The sequence below is a fragment of the Phoca vitulina genome, unplaced genomic scaffold (assembly GCF_004348235.1).
Source record: "Phoca vitulina isolate PV1807 unplaced genomic scaffold, GSC_HSeal_1.0 scaffold10, whole genome shotgun sequence".
NCBI classification, from domain to species: Eukaryota; Metazoa; Chordata; class Mammalia; order Carnivora; family Phocidae; genus Phoca; species Phoca vitulina.
This window is the reverse complement of record NW_022589713.1, coordinates 33,580,184-33,606,072: the sequence shown is the minus strand read 5'-3', so window position 1 is coordinate 33,606,072 and position 25,889 is coordinate 33,580,184. Positions and strand designations below refer to the sequence as shown.

The following is a 25,889-nucleotide window of genomic DNA, read 5'->3' as shown; positions in this document are numbered from 1 at the left end:
TGCCATGCCTGGCAATAATTAATGGCCCCTTTTACTGCAGTACTGAGATACAGAGAAGTTTGGGGGTCTTCTAAGGGACATGTTTCCCATAGCTGGTCAAGTCTTAATGTGGCACCTCTAAGGTTAGAAGTGCTGTTTGGTCTTCCATGTAATACCAGGTCCACATTTCCTTTAACATTTTTTTCCCAATTATTGAAGATGGCAAAATTCTTACTACCTAGAAATTGTATGGCACCTTGACTCTAAGGCTGAATTATGACAATTTGTTTCTATAGTATGATCTCATAGTTAGAAGAAAGGTGCATGTGGTTTTGTATAGCAAGGCTCTGGTGTCACATGCTTGGTGGAAATCTCACTTTGGTACCCTGATCATTGTGCATAAACGAGGGCCACTGTCAGTCTGTCCAGAATGTTATAACAAAACACCACAGACTAGGTGGCTTATAAACCATAGAAATTTACTTTTCATGGTTCTGGAGGCTGGAAGTCCAAGATCAGGGTGTCAGAATGGTTGGGTTCCAACGAAGGCCCTCTTCCTGTTTGCAGACTGCCGACTTCTCACTGTGTCCCCACATGATGGAAAGGAGACAGGGAGCCCTCTGGGGTCTCTTTTATAAGACTATAAGTCTTTTATAAGATATTAATCCCAACCAGAGAGCTCTGCTATTATAACCTAATCACCTCCTAATACCATCACCTTGGGATTAAGATTTCAACATATGAATTACGAGGGTTGGGGGGTGGGGAGGGATACAAATTTTCAGACCATAGCAGCCTACACATCAAAGGGCTATGCTGAGGTTTTATTAGGTAACTTATGGCGTGATACACAGTATATTCTGAATAAATATTTCCTTTCTTCCTAATTCCGAAACCAGTGTTGTAGGATGAACTTCTAGGTTGACTCTCTAATCTTGGAATAAGAAAAGATCGACTACTTCTGCACTTGCTATCTTCAGTGGATTCCTGTAGAAGAGATGAAGAATGTTGTATTTATTTGTAGTTTTATGACAAATTAAGGCCACAAACTTCTGAATTATTTAAGATCAATAAATATCATTTCAAACTACTTTCTCAATGACCAGTGGTCCTGCCTCTGTCAAGGATCTGCCAACATTTTATTTAACAAATTTATAAAATACTATAACTAGCAATAACTGGCATGGAAAGTCAAATATTAAGGTACAAAATCGCTCCTGAATTTTAGAAATGCTATCCCCATGATCATTAGTGAAATGACTTATGCTTTCTGAGTGCTAAACTACTCCCAAATCTTACTTTACAAACATTTTTGAAAACTTAGCTGGAATTGTATTGCCTGCTACAGTTACAGATTCCAAGTAAAATTACCATGTTATCTGGAATCTAGACTTAACAGGCTTAACAGTTGATTGACTCAACTAAGGATTTGTTGCTCTCTCTGGAGTTTCTCTAGCTTTCACATTTTGAGGGGAGGGTACATTTGTTTGTCATTAAGTATTTAGAGTTCATAAACACGGGGAAAGAAATGTTATAGACTTCCTATCAAATTGACATAAAATCTAAAGATGGCTCATGGGAAAGCAAACATAGATTTGTGACAGGATTTCCTATGAGAACTGTTATGATCTCTGGCTCCCAAATAACACACATTTTTAAATGATCTGAAGTATACCCATTTATGAGATGTAGATGTAATATACTGGATATATCACTTAAAATGTGTCCAACTGGAGTTGACTTTTTTGTTTTTTTTTAAAAGATTTTATTTACTTATTTGACACAGAGAGAGAGACAGCTAGAGAGGGAACACAAGCAGGGGGAGCGGGAGAGGGAAAAGCAGGCTCCTGGCTGAGCAGGGAGCCCGATGCGGGGCTTGATCCCAGGACCCTGGGATCATGACCCGAGCTGAAGGCAGACACTTAACAACTGAGCCACCCAGGCGCCCCTGGAGTTGACATTTTAAAAGAAGAAAAGCAAACTGAATTTAAACATTGTCAATAAAAGTCAGTATTAATATCGTAAGTCTGGTTTAATCAGTCAAAAGCAAAAAAAATCAGTTTAATAAGATTGCATATTAATATGGCTCAGTGCTTTTAGGATTAAAATTTTAAATCTAAGGTATTAAAGTAAATATAAACCTCTGTGGTCTGAAAGTCTATAGACAATAACACATTCTGGGTAATTTCCTAAAAATGACTCTTGTATTATATTAATTTTATTTTAAAAGAAAGAGATGTTAAACACACATCTGACCCCCCCCCCCCAATCCTCCGTCTATAGTGTTCTACGTATCAGGGACTGGCAAACTACCACTCACAGGCCAAATCTGGCTATTGATTGTTTTGATAAACAGTTTTATTGGAACACAGCTATGCCCATTCACACGTAGGGTCTGTAGTTCCCTTTGCTACGAGCATAGAGTTGAGTAGTTGGAACAGAGACCATATGGTGCTCTGGTATGCTGGAAAATGTCTGCAAATAAAATGAATAGTAAAATCATTATTAAAAAGAGAAAAAATACCCCTAGGTACTCTGGTTTAAAAGTTACCTTTTCAATATTTGAACAATATTTTCTTTAGGACTTCTCTTTAACCACAAAAACCTGCATCTTTTGACTCAGATATTTAAAATGTTTCAAATAAAGATTTTAAATTTGAATCAGAAATATTTAGAGGTGAATGATTTCCATTTGTAAATCCCACTATTTAGTAGTAAAGATGTTCCTTAAATGAGACCAACTGGTATGGTGGGCTTGTAACTGTAATTAGTGAAAGCAGTAGTTTCCAATATGCCCTGTAACACAAAGAACCCTGAATTTCGATCAGCATATCAGTATGTTTTTCAAACTGCACCACATACAAGTTTCCTCTGCCTCCTATAGCTACACCTAAAATAGTCTGAAGGTCAAAGCCAGACAGACATACCCTCGTCAGTGAATGTGTTGACCATGATTGACGCAACTGAGTTTACTTCTTCCACCAAAATTATGGGAAAAAACCCAAATCAAAACTCAAGAGTAATCACTATAACAATCTTAAAAGGAAAAAAGGAGAGAAATAAATTCAAAAGTGTTCAAACACAATGATCAGCTCAGACTTGACTTTCACTAGAAGGTATTTTTGGAGTCCCATATTTTAACTGTTGAGTAAAGAAGGTTGTAACAGAAAGGATGTCTATGAGAAAGTAATGTCCAGCTAATATGTAAAGTATTTGTGATCTGAAAGAACTGTAAAATCGTCAGGTTATTGACAGCTGGAGAAATTCCACATGCTAAGCAACTCAGCTACAAAGAAATATTAGAGGTTTCAGATGAAAAATAAACTTGAATCTGTAATTGAATTAGACAAGCCCTGCTGCACATAGGGTTACGCTGGTCACCAGGATACAAAGCAAACGCTGGGTTACCAGAAGTGCATTTATCAGCCACAGTGATTTATTGAGTGCTTTAATAATACAAGTGTACATCAACTGATCCACAGTCAAAAGTGGCAGGTCCCTAAGAAATTTACAAGCACTTTAAGTAAATCAAAATACATATTATTTTGTTCAATCCAACAGTCTTCTGTGTGGGGGACAGAAGGCTAGTGATAAACAGAGTCTCAGTAATGCACAGTGATTCTGATTGAAGCTTTTGTACAAAAAACTTGTTCCCAGTAGCATGCACCCACCAATAAAGACTTCAGTACAAAAAATTAACCCTAAGCACTACATTTAAGTAGAAATGAGATATAATTCTGAATTCGTGTTTTCCCAAAGATCACATAAAAGGAAAAAAATCAAAATAAAACAACAAAAAACAAAACCACACAGTAATACAAAGCTTTGTAAGAAAGCTCTTACTATTACAGATCCAACATTGTTTGCACTGAAAACAAAAGTTCCCATTCCATGTTAAGATGGGAAAAAAAACCCCAAATCTTTCAAGTTAATAGAAATCAAAAAAGGGAATAAACTGAGAAGGCAGGGGTTGGGGGGGGGGGGGGGGAGGGAAGAGAGAAGGAAAAGGAGGAAGAGGAGGGAGGGAGAAAGGAGTGGGGGATGGATGACATACCATCAGAAAAAGATTCAGAATTTAATAAAAATAAGAAAATAAGAACCGAGGTCCGGAGGGGTGGGTAGGGCTATTGATGCACTTGGTGAATGTGCTTGCACAGGTCCGGCGGGGGCAGCAAGCAGCAGGCCCCTATGTGGCATACCGCTTGGTCCACTGTCTGGCCATCCGGTCGTGCTCTGCTCTGTTGGTCATGTACTGTGTGGCAATGCTGCCCACCAGAGGGTCAGCTGGAAGGGAAGCAGAGTCAGGAGTCAGTAAACACCAGCAGCACTTCCTCTTTCAAAGCTGGGGGAAAGGAGTGTTGGAAAGCTAGCCCTAGATCAAGGAGTAGATGCAGAGGTGGCAGGAAGCTGCTGTTCTAACCTGGAACAGTGTCACTTCAGCAAAGACCTGTAAATGACCTGCCAGTGACACATCACTTTTCACACCGGCTGCCCACAGAGTCATCTACTTGCCCTTTTACTGATGGCTCTGCTCATTTCTTGACAGGTCGTACTCTCTCTCCCTGTTCCCACTGCACACTTCTCACCCCCCTCCGCTTGTTTTCAGGTAGCTGTTTCACGGAGAACTCTTTGGGAAGTGGTTCCGATGGCCTGGCCAACTCCTTTACCCTGGGGCTTAGACCCTAGGTGGTGGCACTCCCACCCCTCACTGCCTACATTGGGGGAGGCTTCAAGAGCCTCAGCTGAACACATCAACCTTAGTGAGAACCACTGACAATGGGGAAGATGGTCTACTTCTTCCTCCAAACTTGGAAATATCAAGATCCATATAGCTCTTTATTATAAAAATACCGGTAGATATTAAATAGCTAATAGTCACATCCTGAAAGTTTAACATACTAACTCCATAAAACTCTGAGGAACTGACACATCAGGAAACTGAAACACTAGGGGCAGGTAGTAAGTCACCCGCCTAAGACAGAGTAAGCGGTAGAGCCAGGAGCCCACACACACTGAGCCTAGGGCCCACCATGCGCTGCTTGGGAGATTGCTTTCCACCCAGATAGGACTGAAAAAAAAAATGAGAGCAATTAAAAATAAAGTTTGTTTTTTTTTTTTTTTTGGTTTCTGGGGGTCCCAGAACGCATCCCTTTCCCTTCATTCTCTACCTTCACTCCTTCCCTGATTTTTATTTCCTCTGCTTTTGGTGTTGAGAATTTGAGTGTATTAGATCTAGTGGATAAGAAGGAACCAAAATTAGCAAACAATATGTTAAAGATGAAAAAAGTAAGTAAGTGTGCCTGTGGTCTAATACAACCTATAACGTGGGAAGATTCTGAGACTAACCTGGTAAGATACTCATGGTCATACCTTCTCAGTATTAGAGGTGCAACAGAAACACCACCTTTTAACCATCTGCTGAGGCTGGTACTGCTGAAGCTTTTCCAAGCCCTCTCTCTGACTGACAAGATGCTGCTCACATTTTAACACACCTTGCTCATGTGTTCTTGGACTTGTGCTAAGCTTGTTACATTTATTCTAGGGAGAGGCCAGTTTCTTACATTCACTTATATCACACACAATTTAAACAGACTACCCAGTGTATGGGTTTGTTCAGAACTTTTGCCTCTCTGCTCACTCTGTGCTTCTCCTTCACTTGCCCAAATGCTGAAACTGACACCATCACATAAATCAACCAGGTTCAAGAAGATTTAAACTAGTAATACCAAATGCCTGGAATCTGATTAAGATACTTAAAAAAAATGTGGTTTTTCAGTTCAGATTAAGTAATGACTTTAGTCTAAAGGGCCAAAGAGAGGTCTGAGTCACATTTCTCCACCTTTGAAAAAAAAATCATCTTATTCCAATTTTTGGCAGTCTAGAATGCAAAAGTTTGAGTAAAAAATAGGTATCCTCAAAAGCTGGAGTCTACGTCACTCAAGACAGGTGTTTAATTGAACAGTATCTGTATTAATGAAATGCACTGAAGATCCATCTGTGCTTTCTAACTCACTGATTGAGGTAAAGGATAGGCTTAATGTCAGAATGACCAGTGATGTTCATGCTCTGCCTTAAATCGTATCCTCACAGTGTGGGCAGATAGGGAACAAGACAGGTCTGTCATTTCAGCTCAAAGGAGGAAGAAGGGGACAGATGAAGGAAAAGGAACAGGAAGCTGTGGGTGGGAAAAGGTGTTACAATCAAGTGTTAATATTATTTCAGTAGGGGAAGAAGGGAGGAAAATCTCAAAACAAGTTAGAACACTGATAAAATTAACATGCATTGTGCAAAGTTTTTTTGTATGCTTAAACAATTAAGATTAGATTTCTTTCATTAGATTCCTTTTACCTTTTCAAGTTTGATTTTAAAAAGAATATTTTTCCACCTGTAAAATTATACATGCTAACTATAAAAGCAATATTACTAATAAAAACTGCCTCAAACAATACACAAGACAGAAAACTGTAAATGAAGACCATCTGTAAATTTACTCAGAGAGAAGTACTGTTAACATTTGCCTTATATCTTCCTGGAATTCTTCTCTAAACACACAATTAAAAAAAGATTAATTTATGGTCTACTTCTGTAATGTTAAAAACTCACTATATGGCAAATAACTTTTTATATCAATAATTACAAATCTACTTCATCATTTTTAGTATTCACCTGAATAACCAACTTCTTGTTTAGAGACATTTAAGTTTCTTCCAATTTTTGGCTTTATAAACAGTGCTGTGAGGAACATTACTGTGCATACACTTTCACAAATTTATGCAAATCTGAAATTTTTTAAAGTATAAATGAAAAACATAAAAGTATAAAATGAAGGAATTTAAAAATCACATGTTATTAACCAAGTATGTCTCAGTGCTAAAATGTGTTGCTGAATAAAAGTTAAGATTGTCAGTTAGTCAACCAAAACTATGTAATATAGGGGCCCCTGGGTGGCTCAGTCAGTTGAGTGGCCAACTCTTGATTTTGGCTCAGGTCATGATCTCGGGATCCTGGGATCGAGCCCTGCATTGGGCTCTGTGCTCAATTCTGCTTGAGGATTCTCTCTCTCCCTCTGCCCCTCCCCCTGACTCGTGTTCTCTCTCTCCTTCTCATATAAATAAGTAAATAAATACATCTTAAAAAAAAAAAAAAAGGAAAGCAAAATACCATTAGAAAACCAAAAACAAAACTATGCAATATATATGTAGCGAATGACTATCACAGTGAATTTAATGGAATAAGACACACTTTTTGTAGTGTATTTATAATTACGAACCTAAGTAAAGATGAATCTTCTTACACAGGTTTCATATTTCATGGACAGTTACGCCAGGGATGTAATAACAGTCTCTAAACATAAATTACTTGCTTATTTCTCTAACAATTTCTTTCTAAAAAAGAAGGAAAAAATTCCTTTTGGCTTCCACATTATTACTTTGGGTTTCCACATTATTACTACTTTCCCAAATCTTTACTGATCTTTGATATTATCCTCTATCAGTCTTCTTCTTCTTTACTAAAGAAAACCCACAAAATTTATCAGTGGATAAGTAAATTAAAATTTAAGTCTTCTACATTTTTTGCCTTGTTCACAGCAATTATATGAATTTTTGAAAAGAGGAGCATGTTTATGCTTACAGCACAGGGTTGGATGATTTTAAGCGCTTCATTCTCCCAAATACCAATGCTGCATATATTAGAGATTCCCTGAAGCTGAGGAATAGGATTTACAGCATGGGCAATGGAAAATCATGGGAGTGAGAGTTGGTATATAATGCTCTTCATTAACTAGACCTCTAAACCACGTCACCTCACCTGTTTAACAAAAATGCCTTCATTTTTGTTGACACAATACTAGCTATGAAATACTAGCCTGAATGGAAGTGTAAGACTGAAAGACCATCGACAAGGGGCAGCACACCACTCTCTCCTTCCTTGTCTCACCTCTGCCTCCTTACACAGTTCCAGGTGCAAAGAGAAGCTGGTTAGTAAGTGCTTGTTGACTGAATAACCATCATGATTATTTGCAAGTGAGTAAAAGGTGATCATACCGAGTACTCTGCTCCCTCTCCCATTTTTTTAAGATCTGTGGTCTGTGCACCTTTGATTCTGGAAAAGAAAGGCTCAGACAACTCCTGCAACTTCATCTCTAGGCTTGCCTCTCTCCTGGCTGGGGCTACACTGGGTACCCTGGAAGCCAAATGGCTTAAAGCTTGTCCAGAAAAGGGGGGAGAGAGGAATCAGTACTAAAGGGGATAAGCAGCAGCTATATGGCAAGAAGGGCGTGGAAAAGACAGGCAGACTACTGAACTGCGGAGTTATTCTATTTGCAAGGTCAAAGAACATTCTATCTTGGTTGGTAGGTGATATGGGAAAAATTACATGGAAAAAAATTGGATTCCCTTTTATTAAAAAAAAATATTTTTATTTACTTATTTGAGAGAGAGCGAGTGAGAGAGAAAGCACAAACGGGGGAGGGGCAGAGGGAGAGGGAGAAGCCGACTCCCTGCTCAATGGGAAGCCCTACATGGGGCTTGACCCTGGGATCATGACCTGAGCCAAAGGCAGACGGGCTTAACCGACTGAGCCACCCGGGCGCCCCTGGATTCTCTTTTCTTAAGAAAACATATATATTCTTAAAAAAACCACAAACAAAAAATAGTACAGAACAGTGGACAAGGGCATGGGCTTTGGATACAGACTGCATGGGTGCGTACCTCAGTTCCGCTAGTAACGGAGTCACCTTGGGCAAATTACTTAACTTCTCTGTGCCTCAGTTTCCTCAACTACAAAATAGAGACAATAACTACTCCCTAGAATGCTGTAAGAGTTAAATGAATTAATTCTTGTAATGCACATACAAAATTGCTGCTATTATTTTCAAAATAAAGACTGGCAACTAAGTGTTCTTATGCATCATATTTTATTTTAAAATATAAATCTGATTGTCTTCATGAAGACATTCTCTTCAGATAAAATCCAAAAGTCCTTAGTATGGCTCCCAAGATCTTTGGTCTAGACCTAATCTTTCTAGCCTCCCGTCCCCATGCTTGCAGCCAGAAAAAACAACTTGCAGCTTCTTCAACAAGCCCTGCTCTTTCATAGGTCTGCACTTTTACTTCTGCTGCTTCCTTTGCTTGAAGGCTTCTACTCATTTCTCAACATTTAGCTCAAGTACAACATCCTTGAGGATGTCTTCTAGGAGCTTCCTAGCAGTCTTATGCGTCCCATTTCTGTTTTGTCTGTTCTTACCTCTATCACTGCACTGAGAATACTGCCTTTTAGTTGTCTGTTTACTTATCCCTATTTCCCACTGGGCTGCAGCCTACACATTCATTCATTTGACAAATATTTACCGAGTCCGTACTCTGTTCTAGGTACTGGAGAACTAGTGCTAAACAAAATCCTGCCTCATGGGACTCTGCCTGTCACTCTGTTTCCCTCTTGTTAACTCTGTTTACTGCGTGGATCTAAGTACGGACAGAAGAACGTAAGACAAGTAAGTAAGGAACACACACAAAACAGTAACCATAAATAGCAGCTACTCCATATGCATGTGTCCCTGTGTAGCACGAGCATTTTAAGTTGGTTCATCACAGAAGTTTCTTCTCTAGATGTGAATTATCAGCAAATCAGAGAAAGGGACCTGATAGTGATTGTGAGAGCTTTCTTTCACTTTCTCCCATTATTTTTCAAAAAATTATTTTATTGTTGAAATTTGTGCTCTGCACTTTGCCATTTCTTGGATTCCTCAAGGCTGTAAGTGACCGCTTTGCCAGCCGTTCCGTTATGCCTGTGATTAACACCATTCTTTTAGCTTCCCATCAAGTCCCTGGAGGCCTTCTGTGCATCTGCCTTGTAATGAGGTGAAGTAGCTCATTTCTGTCTTTCATGAAATTTTTTGTTGGTGATTTGGTCTAGCTTAGTTTTCTTTAATCTTTTATAAAACGAAAAAGTAACAGATGCTCACATATAATAAACTCAAATAATAAAGAAGTACATATGATGTAAAAAACATTACCTTCTTCCCTCTAATTTCCTTCATCCCCAAACCCCTTCCATCTCAAGGTAACCCTGTTAACGGTTTGATACTCATCCCTCCATACTTTTTTCTTTATTTATGCTTAAATCAAATGGGAATCACATAAAAAAACATCCTGCAACTTGCATTTTCCTCTGTAACAATACACTGCAGTTGCATTTCTAAGGCAGTACAAATAGACCTAGCTCATTATATTTAATAATCACAGGGCATTCCTTTGTGGTTATTCAGCAGTCTGTCATTCCTCTCCTGATGCACACGTAAATTTGATCTGATTTTTTGTTATTACAACTAGTATTACAGTCTTGTATAAATCTTTGAGCACATGGTTAAATACTTCTGGGGGTAGATTCCTCTAAGTAACAGTGCTGGACCAGAGAACACACATTTTAAACTTTGGTAAATACTGCCAAACTGCCTTCACTCAAAGGATGTACAATTTACCCTGTTTCTGAGCATTCTCAACAACACTGCATTACCTATCTTTTTAATTTTTTTGTTAGATTAACAAAAAAAAATCTGTCATTGTAACTGCATTTAACTTGATGCCTTACTAAGGTTTAACATTTTCTCCTGTTTGTTCACTATTTATATTTCTTTCTCTGTGATTTGTTTGTTCATGTCTTTTGTCCATTTTTTCCCTACTAATATGAAGGAACATTTTATACATTATAACTATCAAGCATGCACTGAAGTTTAGCTTTGGCCTCAGTATTCAGCCAAAATCTGCTTTAGTCTTTGGAAGACTGAACAGACAGATGCCTCCTTTGATGTCATTTCCAGCTTTACTTAACTTGTGGAGATCAAAGATCATGTAAGTTGCCATCATATTTAATAGGCACGATACCATCATTTGTACTCAATGCTACTATCTGAACACTGGTTTAAAAAGTATTGGTAAGCATTATGAATGTAACTTGGGACTGAAAATCTCTTTCAGCCAAAGATAAACACTATGGCGTACAAGGGAATAATTTGGAACTGCTGTCTCAGGTATTCAGACAAATGTTCAAAGTGAGATGGAAGAGCAGCTACCGTGTGAAAAAGCTGCTGGAACAAAACGGGTCTTAGTACTGTCATAAACTATGATGGATGGGAAAGGTAACCACCAATGGCTGCTGGGAAAGTAGCACGTCCAGTGACTGTGGGAAGCAGCAAGCCAATGTAAAAATATTAGAAATTAAAACGTGAGGGGAAAAAAACCTTATGTTTGTTTCTTAGATACTTAGGAAGTGTTTTCTTTAAGCACTGCACACAGCTTCAGTTCATGCAGCACTTCAGTGACATGCACCACCACCGCCAGCCAGATCTTTAAGTCTGGGGGCTGAGAAGGTAAGTCTTCCCCTTTTTATAAGTGTTAGAGGAAAAGGAAAATTCACTGATCCGACAGCAGAATCTCCATGAACGGTAACCTACACTGGATAAATAAGCCTCCCCCTCCTGATTCATGCTTTTCATCCAGTGAAACACCCAGTTAAGTACTCTGCAAATACGCACAGGAGCCATCTAGTAGCTGGCAGTGCTCAGAAATCATATTGCTACATCATAATGACAAAATCCAAATATCCTGAATTTTTAATATTAAAATTATAATATTACTTATATTCTTAAAATAAAATTTCATATTTACTGTTGTATGGAAGAGGATCGTTTTATGATAGGAATAATCAGCCTCGCCTTAGGTTGCTCATTGATTTTAACACTGGCTGTTCAGTATTCAGCCAAAATCAATTCAGTGCACCTCTAAGAATAACAGTATTTATCCATTATGTGCGGAGGAAATACTTTCTCTCAGTGTATCATTTGTCCTTTAACTGAGTTTATAATGCCCTTGCCATACACAAGTTTAAATTTTTAGTAAGTCAATCTTTCCTTAACATTTTCTGGTTTGATGTCATGCTTACGTACAAAGGCCCTCTTCATTCACTCCAGCATTTTAGAAGTATTCCCCTATATTTACATACAGTAACTTTTAGTGCAATGCTAGCTTTATCATACACAAAGTTCCTATACATATCTGGATCGGATTCTGTACTGATGTTCTTTCAATAGATGAATTTGTCTTTTGCTTTATTTGTTCCTCCTGCTTTTCTCACTATAGGTTTATAGTATGTTTTGGTATTGGGTAGGGTAAGTTCTTACCCTTTCCCATTTTTTTTCCTTCACTAAAATTTTATTTGAAGAATCCTAATCTTTTTTTTTTTTTAAAGATTTATTTATTTATTTATTTGACAGAGAGAGAGACAGCGAGAGTAGGAACACAAGCAGGGGGAGTGGGAGAGAGAGAAGCAGGCTTCCCGCCAAGCAGGGAGCCGGATGCAGGACTCGATCCCAGGATCCTGGGACCATGACCTGAGCCGAAGGCAGACGCTTAATGACTGAGCCACCCAGGCGTACTGAAGAATCCTCATCTTGATGAGGTTAAGACTTGGAGCATTTAAAGCTATTCCACCCCACAGGTATAGGAATCTTATATTTCTTTTGAAGAATGTTATCAAGATTTAGGAATATCTGAATTCCTGAATTCCTCTGGGTCTACTAATTAAAAATCAAGTGAGTAGGACGGAGTTAAGGTTTTTGTATTCTGGAATGTTGGGGAACCAGACTACTAATTATAGGCCTAGCCCAAACCAGAAAGATTGTTAGGTACCCTGAGAACACACACACGCGCGTGCATGTGTGACTTGAAGTGATTTAGGAGGAAAATTATCATGTCTGTGATTTAAACCAAATGGTGGATATTACCAAACTAGATATAAATTTGAAAATGCTAAACAGAACTGCATATAAGTCTAGCAAGATGTGCTGTTACTCCAGAATTAATAACTAGTGATGTTAAAAGAGGTACTGAGTATCCCAAATTCTAAAGAGACCATCAGTACCTTCCATAGGACTTATTAAGAGAAGATGAGCTGGCTCTGACAACCCCAGGTATCTATCATAAAACATGGGAAAGGAGAGAAAGAAGGTTTGTGGGATTACTGAGCTACCACCTTGGGAGTGTGGTGTGTGGTCGTGGAGCGCCTCTGTCTTCCTCCTCCTCAGCACCACAAGAACAGGGAGAGGATGACTTTTTCTTCTCAAAGCCATGCAAGGAGGGTAACAAGAGACCCACCGAGTAAAGACTGGGGTGTCTTCGAGAAGCAGACTGGAGTGTCATCCCTGGCCAGAGATTTAAACCAGGTATGAGGTGATTTGCCCCTTGACTATCTGATTAGAGAGAGGGAGCACCAAGGAAGTGGTCTATACTGTCCCTGCTCTCTCATCAGGGTCCTATCAAGAAGGCAGCTCCCCTAGTAACTAAGAGGCTCTTAGGAGAATGCTATCTGGAACCAGCTTGCAACCAATTTTTAAATTTTTAGGAATTTAAACACAGCCATTATTAAAAATTAAAGTTACAATTAAATAAATTATTTACAAACAAGGGTAATACTTAAAACTCATTTCTTAATTATTTTACTGCTATGATTATTATTCTCATAATTTATTTTTATGCCTACTCTATCCGTATGGTGCAAAAAAAAAAAAAAAAAAAAAAAAACCAATGTGCTATCGTGCACCTTGTCCCAATTATGCATTCAGTTTAAGGTCATGCATGTAGCCTGAAATTGGCAAATGCTACAATTTAGGACTTGGATTTATTGTTTTGTTGATTGTCTGGAGCTAAGAAAGTGACGGATAAAATGCTAATAATGCAGATGAAACCTAAAAGTGTAGCATGTCTAGAGTCCTTACATTGTGAATAGCATAAAAATTGGAGGATATATTCTTCCAGCATTTGAACCTAATTCAGCAAAGAAGTTGCTCATGACACTAACAAGTGAAATTCCAACATCCTTCTTTATTTCATTTTTGTCTTAGTTCTTAAATGAAAATATCCAATATTCATGTTAGAACTATACTTACCTGTCAGTTGCAACCATAGGATGGCTATAGATTTTAGTAAAAATCACAGAATCTCTTCTAGGACAATCAAATGACTATATGAAATTTACATTAAAGAGTATTGTATATTTTATTATCTGTAAATTGTATACATTCTTTACATCAGTAAAATGTATAATAAACTTATGTATGTGCATATACACATGCCACATACCATCACTCGACTCCAACCCCTAGCCAGTTGTTAAATATTTACTGGGACACCACAGGAGAAGGGGTTTATTAGGAGGCTGAGCTAGGGCTGGGTCTTCCACATCAGGGAACTGGGCAGTGAGCTCTCCAAATTACCCATGTGAAGCAGCATTTTCACACCTGTCACCCAGAAGGCATGGATGGCAAGACGATGCTTGCCAAAGAAGCAAGGAAAATAATAACCACAGGAAATTAGGTAAAGGGACACTGTTCTCATTCATTACCTAGCCTCCAACTGCTTAGGAGTTAGGCCTTGAAAAGGGAGGAGAAGGCAGTATCTGAGAACCAGACCATGTTCCATCCACCCTGATGGGAATGGAGGAGGAAATTAAATTTAAATCAGGTATGAGAGGGGAGTTTAAAAATGGACCAGATTCACCTTCTAATAACTGAAAGTGACCTGGATGCTATGAGATCTGCTAAATATTATTAAGGAATGGAAAAACAAGATTCAACAAAACAGGGCCTAAGGCAGTGACAGGAGAAAATTAAAACCATTCCATATTAATACCCACTGAATTGAGACTGCTCAATAAACAATACAAAATACACTGGCTATAATCTAAAGTATACTTTTGATAAAATATCTTTAAAAATTTAAAACCGCATCCTATAAGTCTACATAGCAGTGCTATGTACATTAAATCAATGTGTGTTTTGAAATATAAGCGTTCTATTAGAATAGACTCCTCTAAAGAATGGTACAGATGCGGCATTCCTACTGAGAAGTTATTGGGTTACAATTCCAGGCTTAGTTAAGCAATAATTTCTAATGAACTCTAAGAAAATATCCTTAGAGTGGAGGACTTGTTTAAGATACCAGAGATTCACACATTGCTTTCCCCAAAATACCGCTGTAAAGAGCTGTTGTTGCAGCAAGCAGGAAAGAGTCAAAGATGCCAACATGTTAAAGCTGGGTTTTTTTTAAAAAAAGCAGCTTCACTGAGATATAATTCATATAGTTTACCCAATTAAAGTATACACTTCAATGGTTTTTAGTACATTCACAGTTATGCAACTATTACCACAATCCATTTTAGAATTATTTTCATCACCTCAAAAAGAAACCTTGTACCCACTGGCGGTCACTCCTCATCTGCCCAAATCTTCTAGCTCTTGGTATCCAGTAATCTACTTTCTGTCTCTATATATTTGTCTGTTCTGGACATTTCATAGAAATGGAATCATACACATGATCATCTTTTGTGATTGGCTTCTTTCACAAGACATAATATTTTCAAGGTTCATCCATGTTGTAGCATGCATCAGACTCATTCATTTTTATTGTCAAATAATATTCTATTGTATGAGTAGAGTACATTGTATTTATCCATTCATTAGTTGATGGACACGTGGGCTATTTGCACTTTTGGCTATTATAAATAATGCTACTATGAACATTTGTGTACAAGTTTTGCTTGAACATGCTTTCATTCCTCTTGGTATATACCTAGGTGTGGAGCAGCCTGGTCAAATGTAACCCTATGTGTAACCATTATAGGAACTGCCAAACTGCTATCCAAAGAGATTGCATCATTGTATATCCCTACTAGCAATGTGTCAGGGTTCCAATTCTCCACATCATCATCAACACTTGTAGATTTTAATGAGAAACTAGCTTATTGGCCTATATGTACCAGGTATCCAGTTATTTTTTAAAAAAGATTTATTTGAGAGAGAGAGAGAGCACAAGCATGTGCAAGCAGGGCGGGTGGGGGGCAGAGGGAGAGGGAGACAAACAGACTCCTCGCTGAACGGGGAGCCTGACATGGGGCTTGATCCCAGGACCCTGAGATCATGACATTGAGCTGAAACCAAGAGTTGGATGCTCAACCGACTAAGCCATTCAGCTGCCCCCTGCACAGGCATCCAGTTATTCAAAAATATATATTCTTTCCTGCCAAGCATGGAAAACAAATTATTTTAGAGTATTTTTCTCATGGTCTCTGGCTGTGAGAGACTGAAGATTATCCTGATCCTGTCTTCTACTTCTAACCCTGATGGAAGTAAAAATGACAATAATCTAATAAAACTTGTTTGCAATGCACACCTTTTCTTCAAAATAAAAAGATACATTTTTATTCCATAGTCCTAAATGTAGTCTACTGACTACAAATAAATATTCTAATTGATCAATTTTTCCCTCAAATAGTCTTTTCTGTTTACACTATTCAGTAGCTAAGAGTGGGACAGGAGATGGCTTTCAGATGAGTGTGAGTACTGCAATCATGCCCTGGATACTATCACAGAGGTCCACAATCTCCACTGCATCTGGGAATCTGGACTTGAGTCCAGGGATATAAATAACCCAGCACAGAGCCAGAGCTGGACAAGACTCTCAGGGGTTTCAGTTTACCAGATCATCCTGCTTGCCTTCGAGTGCCGGAAATCTGTAGTTGAGGCAGCCACATGGATGATGTCCCTGCTGAGGAATGACACTGAGGGTGTAGGCTTTGATTTGGGCTGAGGCTGCTCTTATCCTCTCCTCCAAAAGGGATGTTGTTGAATTCTCTGCTAAAGTTAGAACCCAACCATTACCTCTGTCTCTCACTGTGCTTGCCAACTCCCCTCTCTCGGTGAGGGTAGGCAGTATTTCTTTCTCAGTCTTCTACCACAAAACCAGCAGTGTCTGGGGCACGGTGGATGACCAGTCAATAAATATTTAATAAGTGAATTAATGGGTAATTAGACCCAGTGATCAGGACGAAATTTGGTTTGTAGATGGTATCAAGTTCCTGGCATCTTCCTCCTCATGCTTAAGTCTAAATGACATTTTATGCCTATAGGATCAGTGGCTCTCCAAGTTGCTGACTTAAGACAGTAAACATTTGGGCAGCCCTGGTGTCATTTTTTTGTGGTTTAATATTTAGTTATCTCTGCTTCGAGTCTAAAGCAGGCAATATGCTCTATTTCTTATAATTGTTCTCTTGCTTTCTTCAAGCTTCCCTATCTCCTTTTTTTAGTCCTTGAAGGTTTCAATTCTTTTAATTCATAAAGATTCCTATATTTAGTCTGTATTCAGTAGTTTCCCATTTTATTGACATCTTGTCTGAACTCGAACCTGTTGTTGTTTTAACCCCTTGGGCAACATGTTCTCCCCTACTTCTGCTTCAGCCAAGTGGGCAGGTCTTTTTCTAGGACTCAAACTCTTACTGTATCCTTCTAATATAGGTAAAGAACCACGTCCAAACAAATTCTAATATATCATAAGTGGTAAATTATTTTCCATTTTTCTGGTAACCCACTGGCTACCAGAAACTGACTAAATAATATTCACTGGTCTTAGAACGCATCCTTCTTGTTCACCAAGATTGGCTTAGAAATCTTTGGGAGACCAGGCATAGCCAAGTTCACACATGGCTAGGAAACCACGTCCTGGGGATTCTGATTCCCAAATATCTCCTGGCCCTTCCCCTCCTCTTCCTCTTCATGGCCTCTGTCATCTCTTACCTGGACCATCAAAATACGTTCTTGAACGTCTGTCTTCAGTCTCTCCACTCTCAGATGAACTAAACTTTAGTCTTTAAAGGCACAAACCTGGTCATGCAAGGTCCCTCTTTCAAAGCTTTCTATTCCTGTCCAACTTTGCTCCCTTCACCACACCCACCCTCCCACCCCAGTAGCAAGGCTAACTATACACAAAGATGCACTTTTGCCATAACCTGTCTGATGTCCCAGATTGTTTCTACACATTAAATTTTTTTTTCAATATCTTAGTCATACTTTTTTCTTCAATAGGGGTTGTTCTAATATTTTCCTTCCTATTTAGTTTTTGCCGTTTCTGGAGGAAATATGTTTTCAAAAGAAGTAAACATATTAATGTAAAAGAACACTATAACATAAATTACTGTGAAATCATTGCCCCAAAAGAATAATTCATGGTAAAAAACTTTGTGCTAAGTGTAAAGTGCTGGCCTATATATTAAAACAATGCATCAGTGCAAAGTGGTTTCCATCTTAATGGCTTAGAACAACAACTCCTAACAACAGTTTGGTTGGTCTATAGTGTCCTTGTTTTCCCTAGGGAAATCAATCTCTGCTGAAGAAGAAAATACAAACCACTGATCTCATGGTGCGGGGGGTGGGGTTGTGTTTTAAAACACAGAAAGGAGGAAAGAAAAGAGGTGAGACAAAAAGCACTTATCAAAGTTATCTGTCTACACATTAACTCCTTAAAAATAATGCTGAACTGTTTTTTATTTTTTTTTTAAGATTTTATTTTAAAGTAATTTCTACTTTATGTGGCGCTTGGACTTACAACCCCTGAGGATCAAGAGTTGCATGCTCTACTGAGCCTGCCAGGTGCTCCAATAATGCTGAATTATTTGGGCACAATCACCTTGTCCCATATGTGAGAAAGGGGAAAAAAAAAAAGATCAAACTGCTCATTGTGGGATTTTTCTAATCAGCATTTTAAACTGGATTTTAAACCTTTTCAGACTTAAGCCAATTTCTCTCTCGCCAGATGGCCCCTGTAACTTCCCTAGGATGGAAATCCCAACTCTGCTTCCTGCGGCTTCCCTAAGTAGGTCTTTGATTACTCCTAACAAGCCCTGTTGCACTGGCCTCTCTAACCTGCTGACCTTTCTTTACCTTAACACTTCTCAGTCGAGCTGCAAGCCTCTTTTTTAAAAAAAAACACCTGGCCTACTTTGCGACAAGGACATACATCAAAACTCTCCGACTTTCCCTCTCTTCACCACAGTGTAGTAATTCAAAGTTGGGCCTCTCTTTAACTGACTGTATAGCACCTTTGTAAAGTAGGGGAAATCCAACTTGTATCTGGTTGGCTCCCTCCACATTTGGCTGATTTCCTGGCATATTTTCCCCTCCTGACCCGAAAAGACCTTTCTCTCCCAGAGGAAACGTTCGAATACCTGATCATAATGTGACTGTCATCTAAGGTATCATCTTTTCCACAGGTATGCACATTTTCAAAGAGAACTAGAGAGACCACATTTAGCACAAAGAAATGAAACTAACAAAATATAATTGGAACCAAAGAGTATGTGCATGATTTCACTCTGTGTTTTGACTAAAAGGAGTGTGGGGTTCTTCAGATCACAGAGCTGAAAGCCACCATCCATTCTGCCACGAAGGGGCCCAGCACAGTGTCTGACACACAACTCTATCTTTTCCACCCCCTTCCCAGAAGCCTGGTTTTTGATGACTACTTTTTATGTAGCTAGCTGTGCTAGTCATTCTTCATGGATATCTGACCTGCACTGATGGTTTAGCTTTTCAAATGACATTTTAACATTCATATTCTACTACTTTAATTCTTTCTCCAAGATACATCACTAAAAGTGAGAAAACAGGTTGCAGAAAGCTGGCTTCTTGGCTGTGATTATGCAGACCATTTAATGGGTGGGAGGGACCATGCTTTTTACTCTGTGGATGATGCTGACAGGAGTTCACCGACAGGGGTTTTAACCCACCCCACCACTATATTTATTCAAGACAGGTCAAAGCATGGGATTCTTGTTGGAAATTCAAAAGCCACTCCTGAGTCAGCATGAAATGGGACATGCTGAGGCCCTAAGTTTTAACTGCTTGTGGTGGGCACAGCCACAGGTCCCCAGATGCAAGGCTTCATTGGGAGTATTTTTTTGAAACTAAATTTTGGTGTTAAAATTGAATCTGGTAACCACCACTAAATTATACAACCATATTTAAATTCTAAAATAGTTATTTTTACAGCAGCCTTATAAAGTTTAATTTACCCCCTTGCCCTGAGAGATTTAATGAATGCTTAAAACAACTCCACCTATTTTTCTGTAATTGGCTACATTTGTTTCCAGTATAAACATGCTGACTAGATTTGCATAGTGATTATATGTCTAGAGCTGTATTTTTTGGTGGTGGTGGTGGGGGGAAGGCAATGAATAGACCTACTGCCCCTAAATGAGAATGAACTCACATCTGCATAAACAATTATATTTTCACTTGCAAATTAGGTACCATTTGTATCTATAAGGTTTTCCTAGTTTAAACAGCCATTCTTCAGACACACACATAGTGATTATTCTTAGGGATGATGACTTTAAAAATATACATGTTTTTTTTGCAAGGTTAAATCAGCCCTCTAGATCTGATAGTTTTGCTCCATTTTGTCAGAGGTCATGAGAACAAATTTTTGGTACTGACAACATGCTATACTGTCTTACTTAGGTCTAAAAAAAAACAAAACAAAACATAACACACAAAAAAATACCCCCAAATCAAACCAAAAAAACAAAACCAAAAAACCCAAACCAAACCAAAACAAAAAAACCACTCAAAAGCCAAAACCCCCACAAATACAACCCTCTGGAAAATATATACCTAAAGGACTATTTATGATGAAAAAATTAATAGCGTGGATGTTCCTTTTAATTTTATCTACTTGCTTATAGAGTACTTTTAGTGAGGGTTCTTGTTTACATCCCTAAATTATCAATTTGAAATTTACTGAATTCTTCAAAAATTTTTTTATTCAGATAAAACACTAAGTTAAAAGCTTCAAAAAGAAAATCATTACAGAAAATAATATGACCTGCTCAGCACACTAGGAGAGACTTCCAGCTCCATATTAATAAACTGATACAGAGGGATACTGAATAGCCTTTTGGCCTCTAAAGGAGAATATACCCACTATTTGCGTGAACAATGACTATATTTTCACTTGCAAATTAGGTCCAGCCAGGACCTATAGGGCTTTCCATATTTAAACTACTCAGTCCAGGATAATCATAAGAATTAGTAATAAATCAAAATAATATTAGAGAACTATTCTTATAAAGATAACAAAAGAATTAAGCATCAGCATTTTACTTGATCAGAGATTATTTCTACTTGTACATGCAACCAAACCACTGCGGTGTCAACTCATGTGAAGTATTTTAACCAAACTTTAAAATTGTTATCGGAGGGACAAGCAGATGTTTGTGTCTTTTATTCAGCAATGTAACAAAAAAAAAGAAGAAAAAAAAAAAAGGAAGGAAGGAAGGATGTATAAACTGCTCATGGCAGGACAGACCAGGCTGCTGGTATTAAACATGACTACATCTTATTTCTGGAGGCAGGTATTTAAGTTTTGTTTAAAATCGGAAATGAAAATTAGCTTAGTAATTTAAGTCTAATTCTCATTTGTACTAAGTTCAAGTCTCTAGTATATAATATCTGACACAGAAAGACCCTCAGGTAATCTAGTGTGGGGGTGACAGGTCATGGTTAAGGCTGATTGCAGGGCAGAAAAATGAATGTTTAATGTCTTCCATGCTCAATGGCTCTTTAGAATTGCCTGTCCCTGGGAGTGATGTTAAATGCTTAATGAAACGCAGTTGGATTCCTTAAAAGATGCTTGGCTGTACTAACAAGCCAACCTTCAGATTTATAATCAAGTTATAAACCAAAACAAAAATGAGTCATTGTTTCCCCAGGGACAACACAGAACTTTAGTGCTTAATTTCATTAGCTGGTTATTTTTAATCCATCAAAACTAAAGTCCATGAGTTGCAATATGTTTAGCCCATACCTACACCAAATCATTACATTACACTTGTGTTGAGACTTCAGTTTTCTGATGATTTGACTGATCTCATTAGAATTTCTTAGGAAATGGTACTTAATTTATCATGGGAATGAAGGTGTTGTAAAAATTCGGTTTTAGACTTTGAACTAGTCAATAAATAACATTCAGATGAGCAGATTTTAGTGAACAGAAATGTGGAAACAGGCAAACCAATACGCTCATCCTGAACAGGCATGGAATTATCCAACTAATGGATCCTAAGAAACTATGTCATATTAAAAAAGTTGGTACACATCATCCCTCCCATTCACCTACAATATACCACAAGTTAGAGTAAGGATGAAATTCTCTGAACAGCCACAAGGTGAGTCCACTTTTGAGAAAATCTGCTGATGAGATGGTACCTTGAACCTCCTTTTCCAGGAGACTGATTTCGGGATGGTCCAAACATCATATTACTTTTATTATTTATTTTTATTTTTTTAAGATTTATTTATCTTAGAGAGAGTGAGCGAGCACACACGCACAAGCAGAGGGAGCGGCAGAGGGAGAGAAACTCAAGCAGACTCTGTGCCAAGCGCAGAGCCTGACATGGGTCTCGATCCCACAACCCTGAGACCATGACCTGAGCCAAAACCAAGAGTTGGATGTTCAACTGACTGAGCCACCCAGGCGCACCCATACTATTTTTAAATGAGTCTGAGATTCAAGCATCAAACTGAAAACATATATATGTATACTTATAGATAAGTCTGTGTATGTGTTTGTTGCAGTGCATACAAATCAGGGGCAGAGGAGAAGCAATAATAAAGTACGGTTTTTGTATACTTGAATTTATTTGGGCTTTCACCCTATACTTACAGAATAGAAGATACTAGGCAGTGTACTTCTGAGGTCTGAGAATGAAATGTGCAGATCGGACATGGTAAGTCTGATACTAGCCCGAAGTCATGGTGAAGTATTTAGGCAACCAGGTTTTGTTGGGGCATCAAACCGTTAGTGGCTTTGGAGGACATATCTCATTAGGCGGAACCAACCCTTGCGCAGCTACTATTGTTGGTGTGCCTTTGATAAAATGATCTATAATATAACCTTCAAGGGATATCAACCCAGAGTATAACAATGAGAAATGCAGTAAGACAGCCATTTTGACATGCTCCTCTCAGACATAGGCTGACCTAGTGTATTGATGTCAAGAGACACAAAAAACTAGATTGACTTTCTAATGGAATTTGTCACATCCCTATAAACTCCAAGGAAGGCTACTTAAGCCTCGTTTGTGGACAAGAGGGTAGAGAAATACAATGACAGACTAACTTGCTAATAAAGAACTGAGAATTTACCTTTGAAAAAAGTTATGGATGAGGTCTGCTAGGATCCTTATTTTTGGAAAACTGAGTAAATGACTAGGAAGTTGAATCTCATCAATTGTATGAAATACATTACTGATAGGTAAAGAAAGGAATAATGTTACAGAACATACTGATTCTGTGTGCAATATTCCAGAATCACAAAATGTTAGTATTTGTTTTAAAACTGTGTAGGATTTTATTTTATTTAATTTTTTAAAAAAGATTTTATTTATTCATTTGACAGTGAGAGAGCACAAGCAGGGGGAGTGGTAGGGAGAGGGAGAAGGAGGCTCCTGCCGAGCAGAGAGCCCGACATGGGGCTTGATCCCAGGACCCCGGGATCATGACCTGAGCCGAAGGCAGATGCTTAACTGACTGAGCCACCCAGGCGCCCCCTGTGTAGGACTTTAATGAGTTAATTTAAAATATAAATTTTGAGGACCCTGGGATCATGACCTGAGCCGAAGGCAGATGCTTAACTGACTGAGCCACCTGGGCGCCCCGTGTAGAACTTTAATGAGTTAATTTAAAATATAAATTTTGGGGGCACCTGGCTGGCTAGCTCAGTTTGTGACTCTTGATCTCAGGGTCATGAGTTTGAGCCCCAAGTTGGGTGTAGAGATTACTTAAAAATAAAATCTTAAAAAAAAATGTGTGTGTGTATGTGTGTGTGTGTGTATAAATTTTGATGGCATTGAGGAAGAAATGCTGGATTCCTAAGATATATAGAGTTTAGCCACTTGAGTGGCATAAGGGATAAAATTCTAAACCCTAAGTTTGTATTATATATTTTAAGGACGAATCTTTAACTTCATATAAACTTAATGAATGTACATAATACTGCTGTTAAAAAAGACACAATAGGCCCAAAATGGAGTCTCTTGTGCTAAGCCCAAGTCAGCAAACCAAGACTGAATACCTAACCTAACTGTCATTTCAGTCCTTCCCAGGAATGGAATCTTAACTGGTCAGTCTGGAATTTCCTGGTCAGTTCTAGTGAGGTATAATCCACCTGACAGGATTTCTTCCCCCAAAGAAAGATGGGGTAATCTGCTTTTTCCTTATCCCTGCCCCCTTCTGCCTATGAGAGCCTTCTCTTTTGTTCAGCTCCTTGGAGCTCCTTTCTATTTGCTAGATGGGATGCTGCTCAATCCATGAATCATTGAATAAAGCCAATTTGAACTTTAAATTTATTCAGCTGAATTTTGTCTAACACTAATTTCATCTTAAATCGAGGATCAGGTGGTTTTTAACACTGATACAATATCAACAATTCTAATCTGCTTTCTTTTCATGTTTATTTCTGAGGTTTTGTCAGGTACTGCTTTTGAGAAAGCCTTCTCATGTCTCAAAAATCCAAAGAACTATTATTGGTGATTGGAAAAAAAATAAGAATGGGACAGAGGCATATAGAAAACCAAACCATTTCCTCCGGAAACAGATGTCCAATTTTGGATGGTTACGTACAATCCATTTTAAGAGCTGTGTCAGTTTATTCACGTGAATGGGAGGTTAAAAATCACTGACCAAAACAAAAGCACCATAGTTATGGCTACAAGCATACTGAAGTACTGTGACAAGACATTAAAAAAACTTAAGACACTGTGATGGGAAACTGCTTCACTCCATGCCCACAAGTGATGCTTCTTTGTAGTTATCCTCTTTTTGTCTCAAAAGGTTATAAACTTTATAATTGCACTGATTCCTATTCTAGCATTTTGTTTTACTAACATGTGACCAAAGGTTTCTATCATTCCATAAAAAAGAAAATGCAGAGCATTTTGGGCTATGTTAACAATGGAAGCCTGTCAAGTAACTTACTGATTTTGCTACCTTACTTATTAAACTTAGATTAATTTTATGATTTATACAAAAGAACACCCCCCCCCCAAAATCATCTTCAAATTTGATATGAAGACCTTAGGGTGGATATAATCAAGGTGATTAAGAATCAATAAGAAAATGTTTATTATAAATTCATAAAATAAAGGACTTTTTAAACATGAATAATTTTATATGGTAAATACTATTAACATATTTTGGAAAATTCATTTTGTTATAAAATGAATAGCTCCTATGGTAACATGTAAATGTGTTAGTAGTTAAGAGGACTGCCTGAAAATAGCAGGAAGTGGAGGAAAACAGGCTTCTAGAATTTTAGTCATCCTAGAGGTCAGTGTTTTTCTGGATGATTTATGGCCATGGCTACATGTTCAAAGCCTTGAATGGTAACTCAAGAGCATTCCAGTCTGCGCTTCATTCATGTGGTAAAAACTGATGGAGAGATGAAGTTAGCTAGTAGAGATGTCACAAAACCTTATATTCTTAAAAGTTCAAAATTACAATTTGTAAAAAAGTCGTCACAAAATAAGAAACAGTGATCTAGACTATTCATAAAGAAGAGAACCAGGATTCCTGATTGTGCAGACACTGAGCCGCAGGGTAGGAATGCATGCATGAACGTACATCTTTTCTGTGCTACCTCCTAACTACTCAGTTCTTGAGACTGCAGAAATGCTCAAACCCCAAACCTCTCCTTGGTGACTTCCTTGTTTAGGCCCTCTTTCCCTTGTGCCTCAATAATAGCGACATCTTAATTCAGTCAAGCAGATATTTACCAGGAGCCTTCTATAATGCAGGACATCTTGCTAAGAGTAAGTAAGATGAGGAGGAAGATCAATTCCTGCCCTTATGTCTAAAATTTGGGATAAAATAAACACCAGGTCCTCCTTCAAGACCAGTGGGTAGTGCTGCGTCTTAAATAAATTGAGGAAATCCAGGTCTAGTCAACACCCACAGTCCTTTGGAATTGGTATACAATGCAGAATATTTTTACCAACATTCTGACTGAAACTTCATATACACCCTGTAT

The 25,889-nt window shown here is 38.2% G+C and overlaps 1 protein-coding gene across 1 annotated transcript in view; it reads right to left on the bottom strand.

Annotated features, from left to right (window-relative positions):
- Positions 1 to 2,460: 2,460 nt before the first annotated feature.
- The window catches only part of UBE2E2 (ubiquitin conjugating enzyme E2 E2), a 369,519-nt gene continuing 346,090 nt past the window's right edge, over positions 2,461 to 25,889 (bottom strand). The window contains exon 6 of the mRNA XM_032408792.1: positions 2,461 to 4,263. Within this exon, the coding sequence (XP_032264683.1) occupies positions 4,166 to 4,263 (98 nt within the window). The 3' untranslated portion in view covers positions 2,461 to 4,165. The remainder of the gene's footprint in view (positions 4,264 to 25,889) is intronic.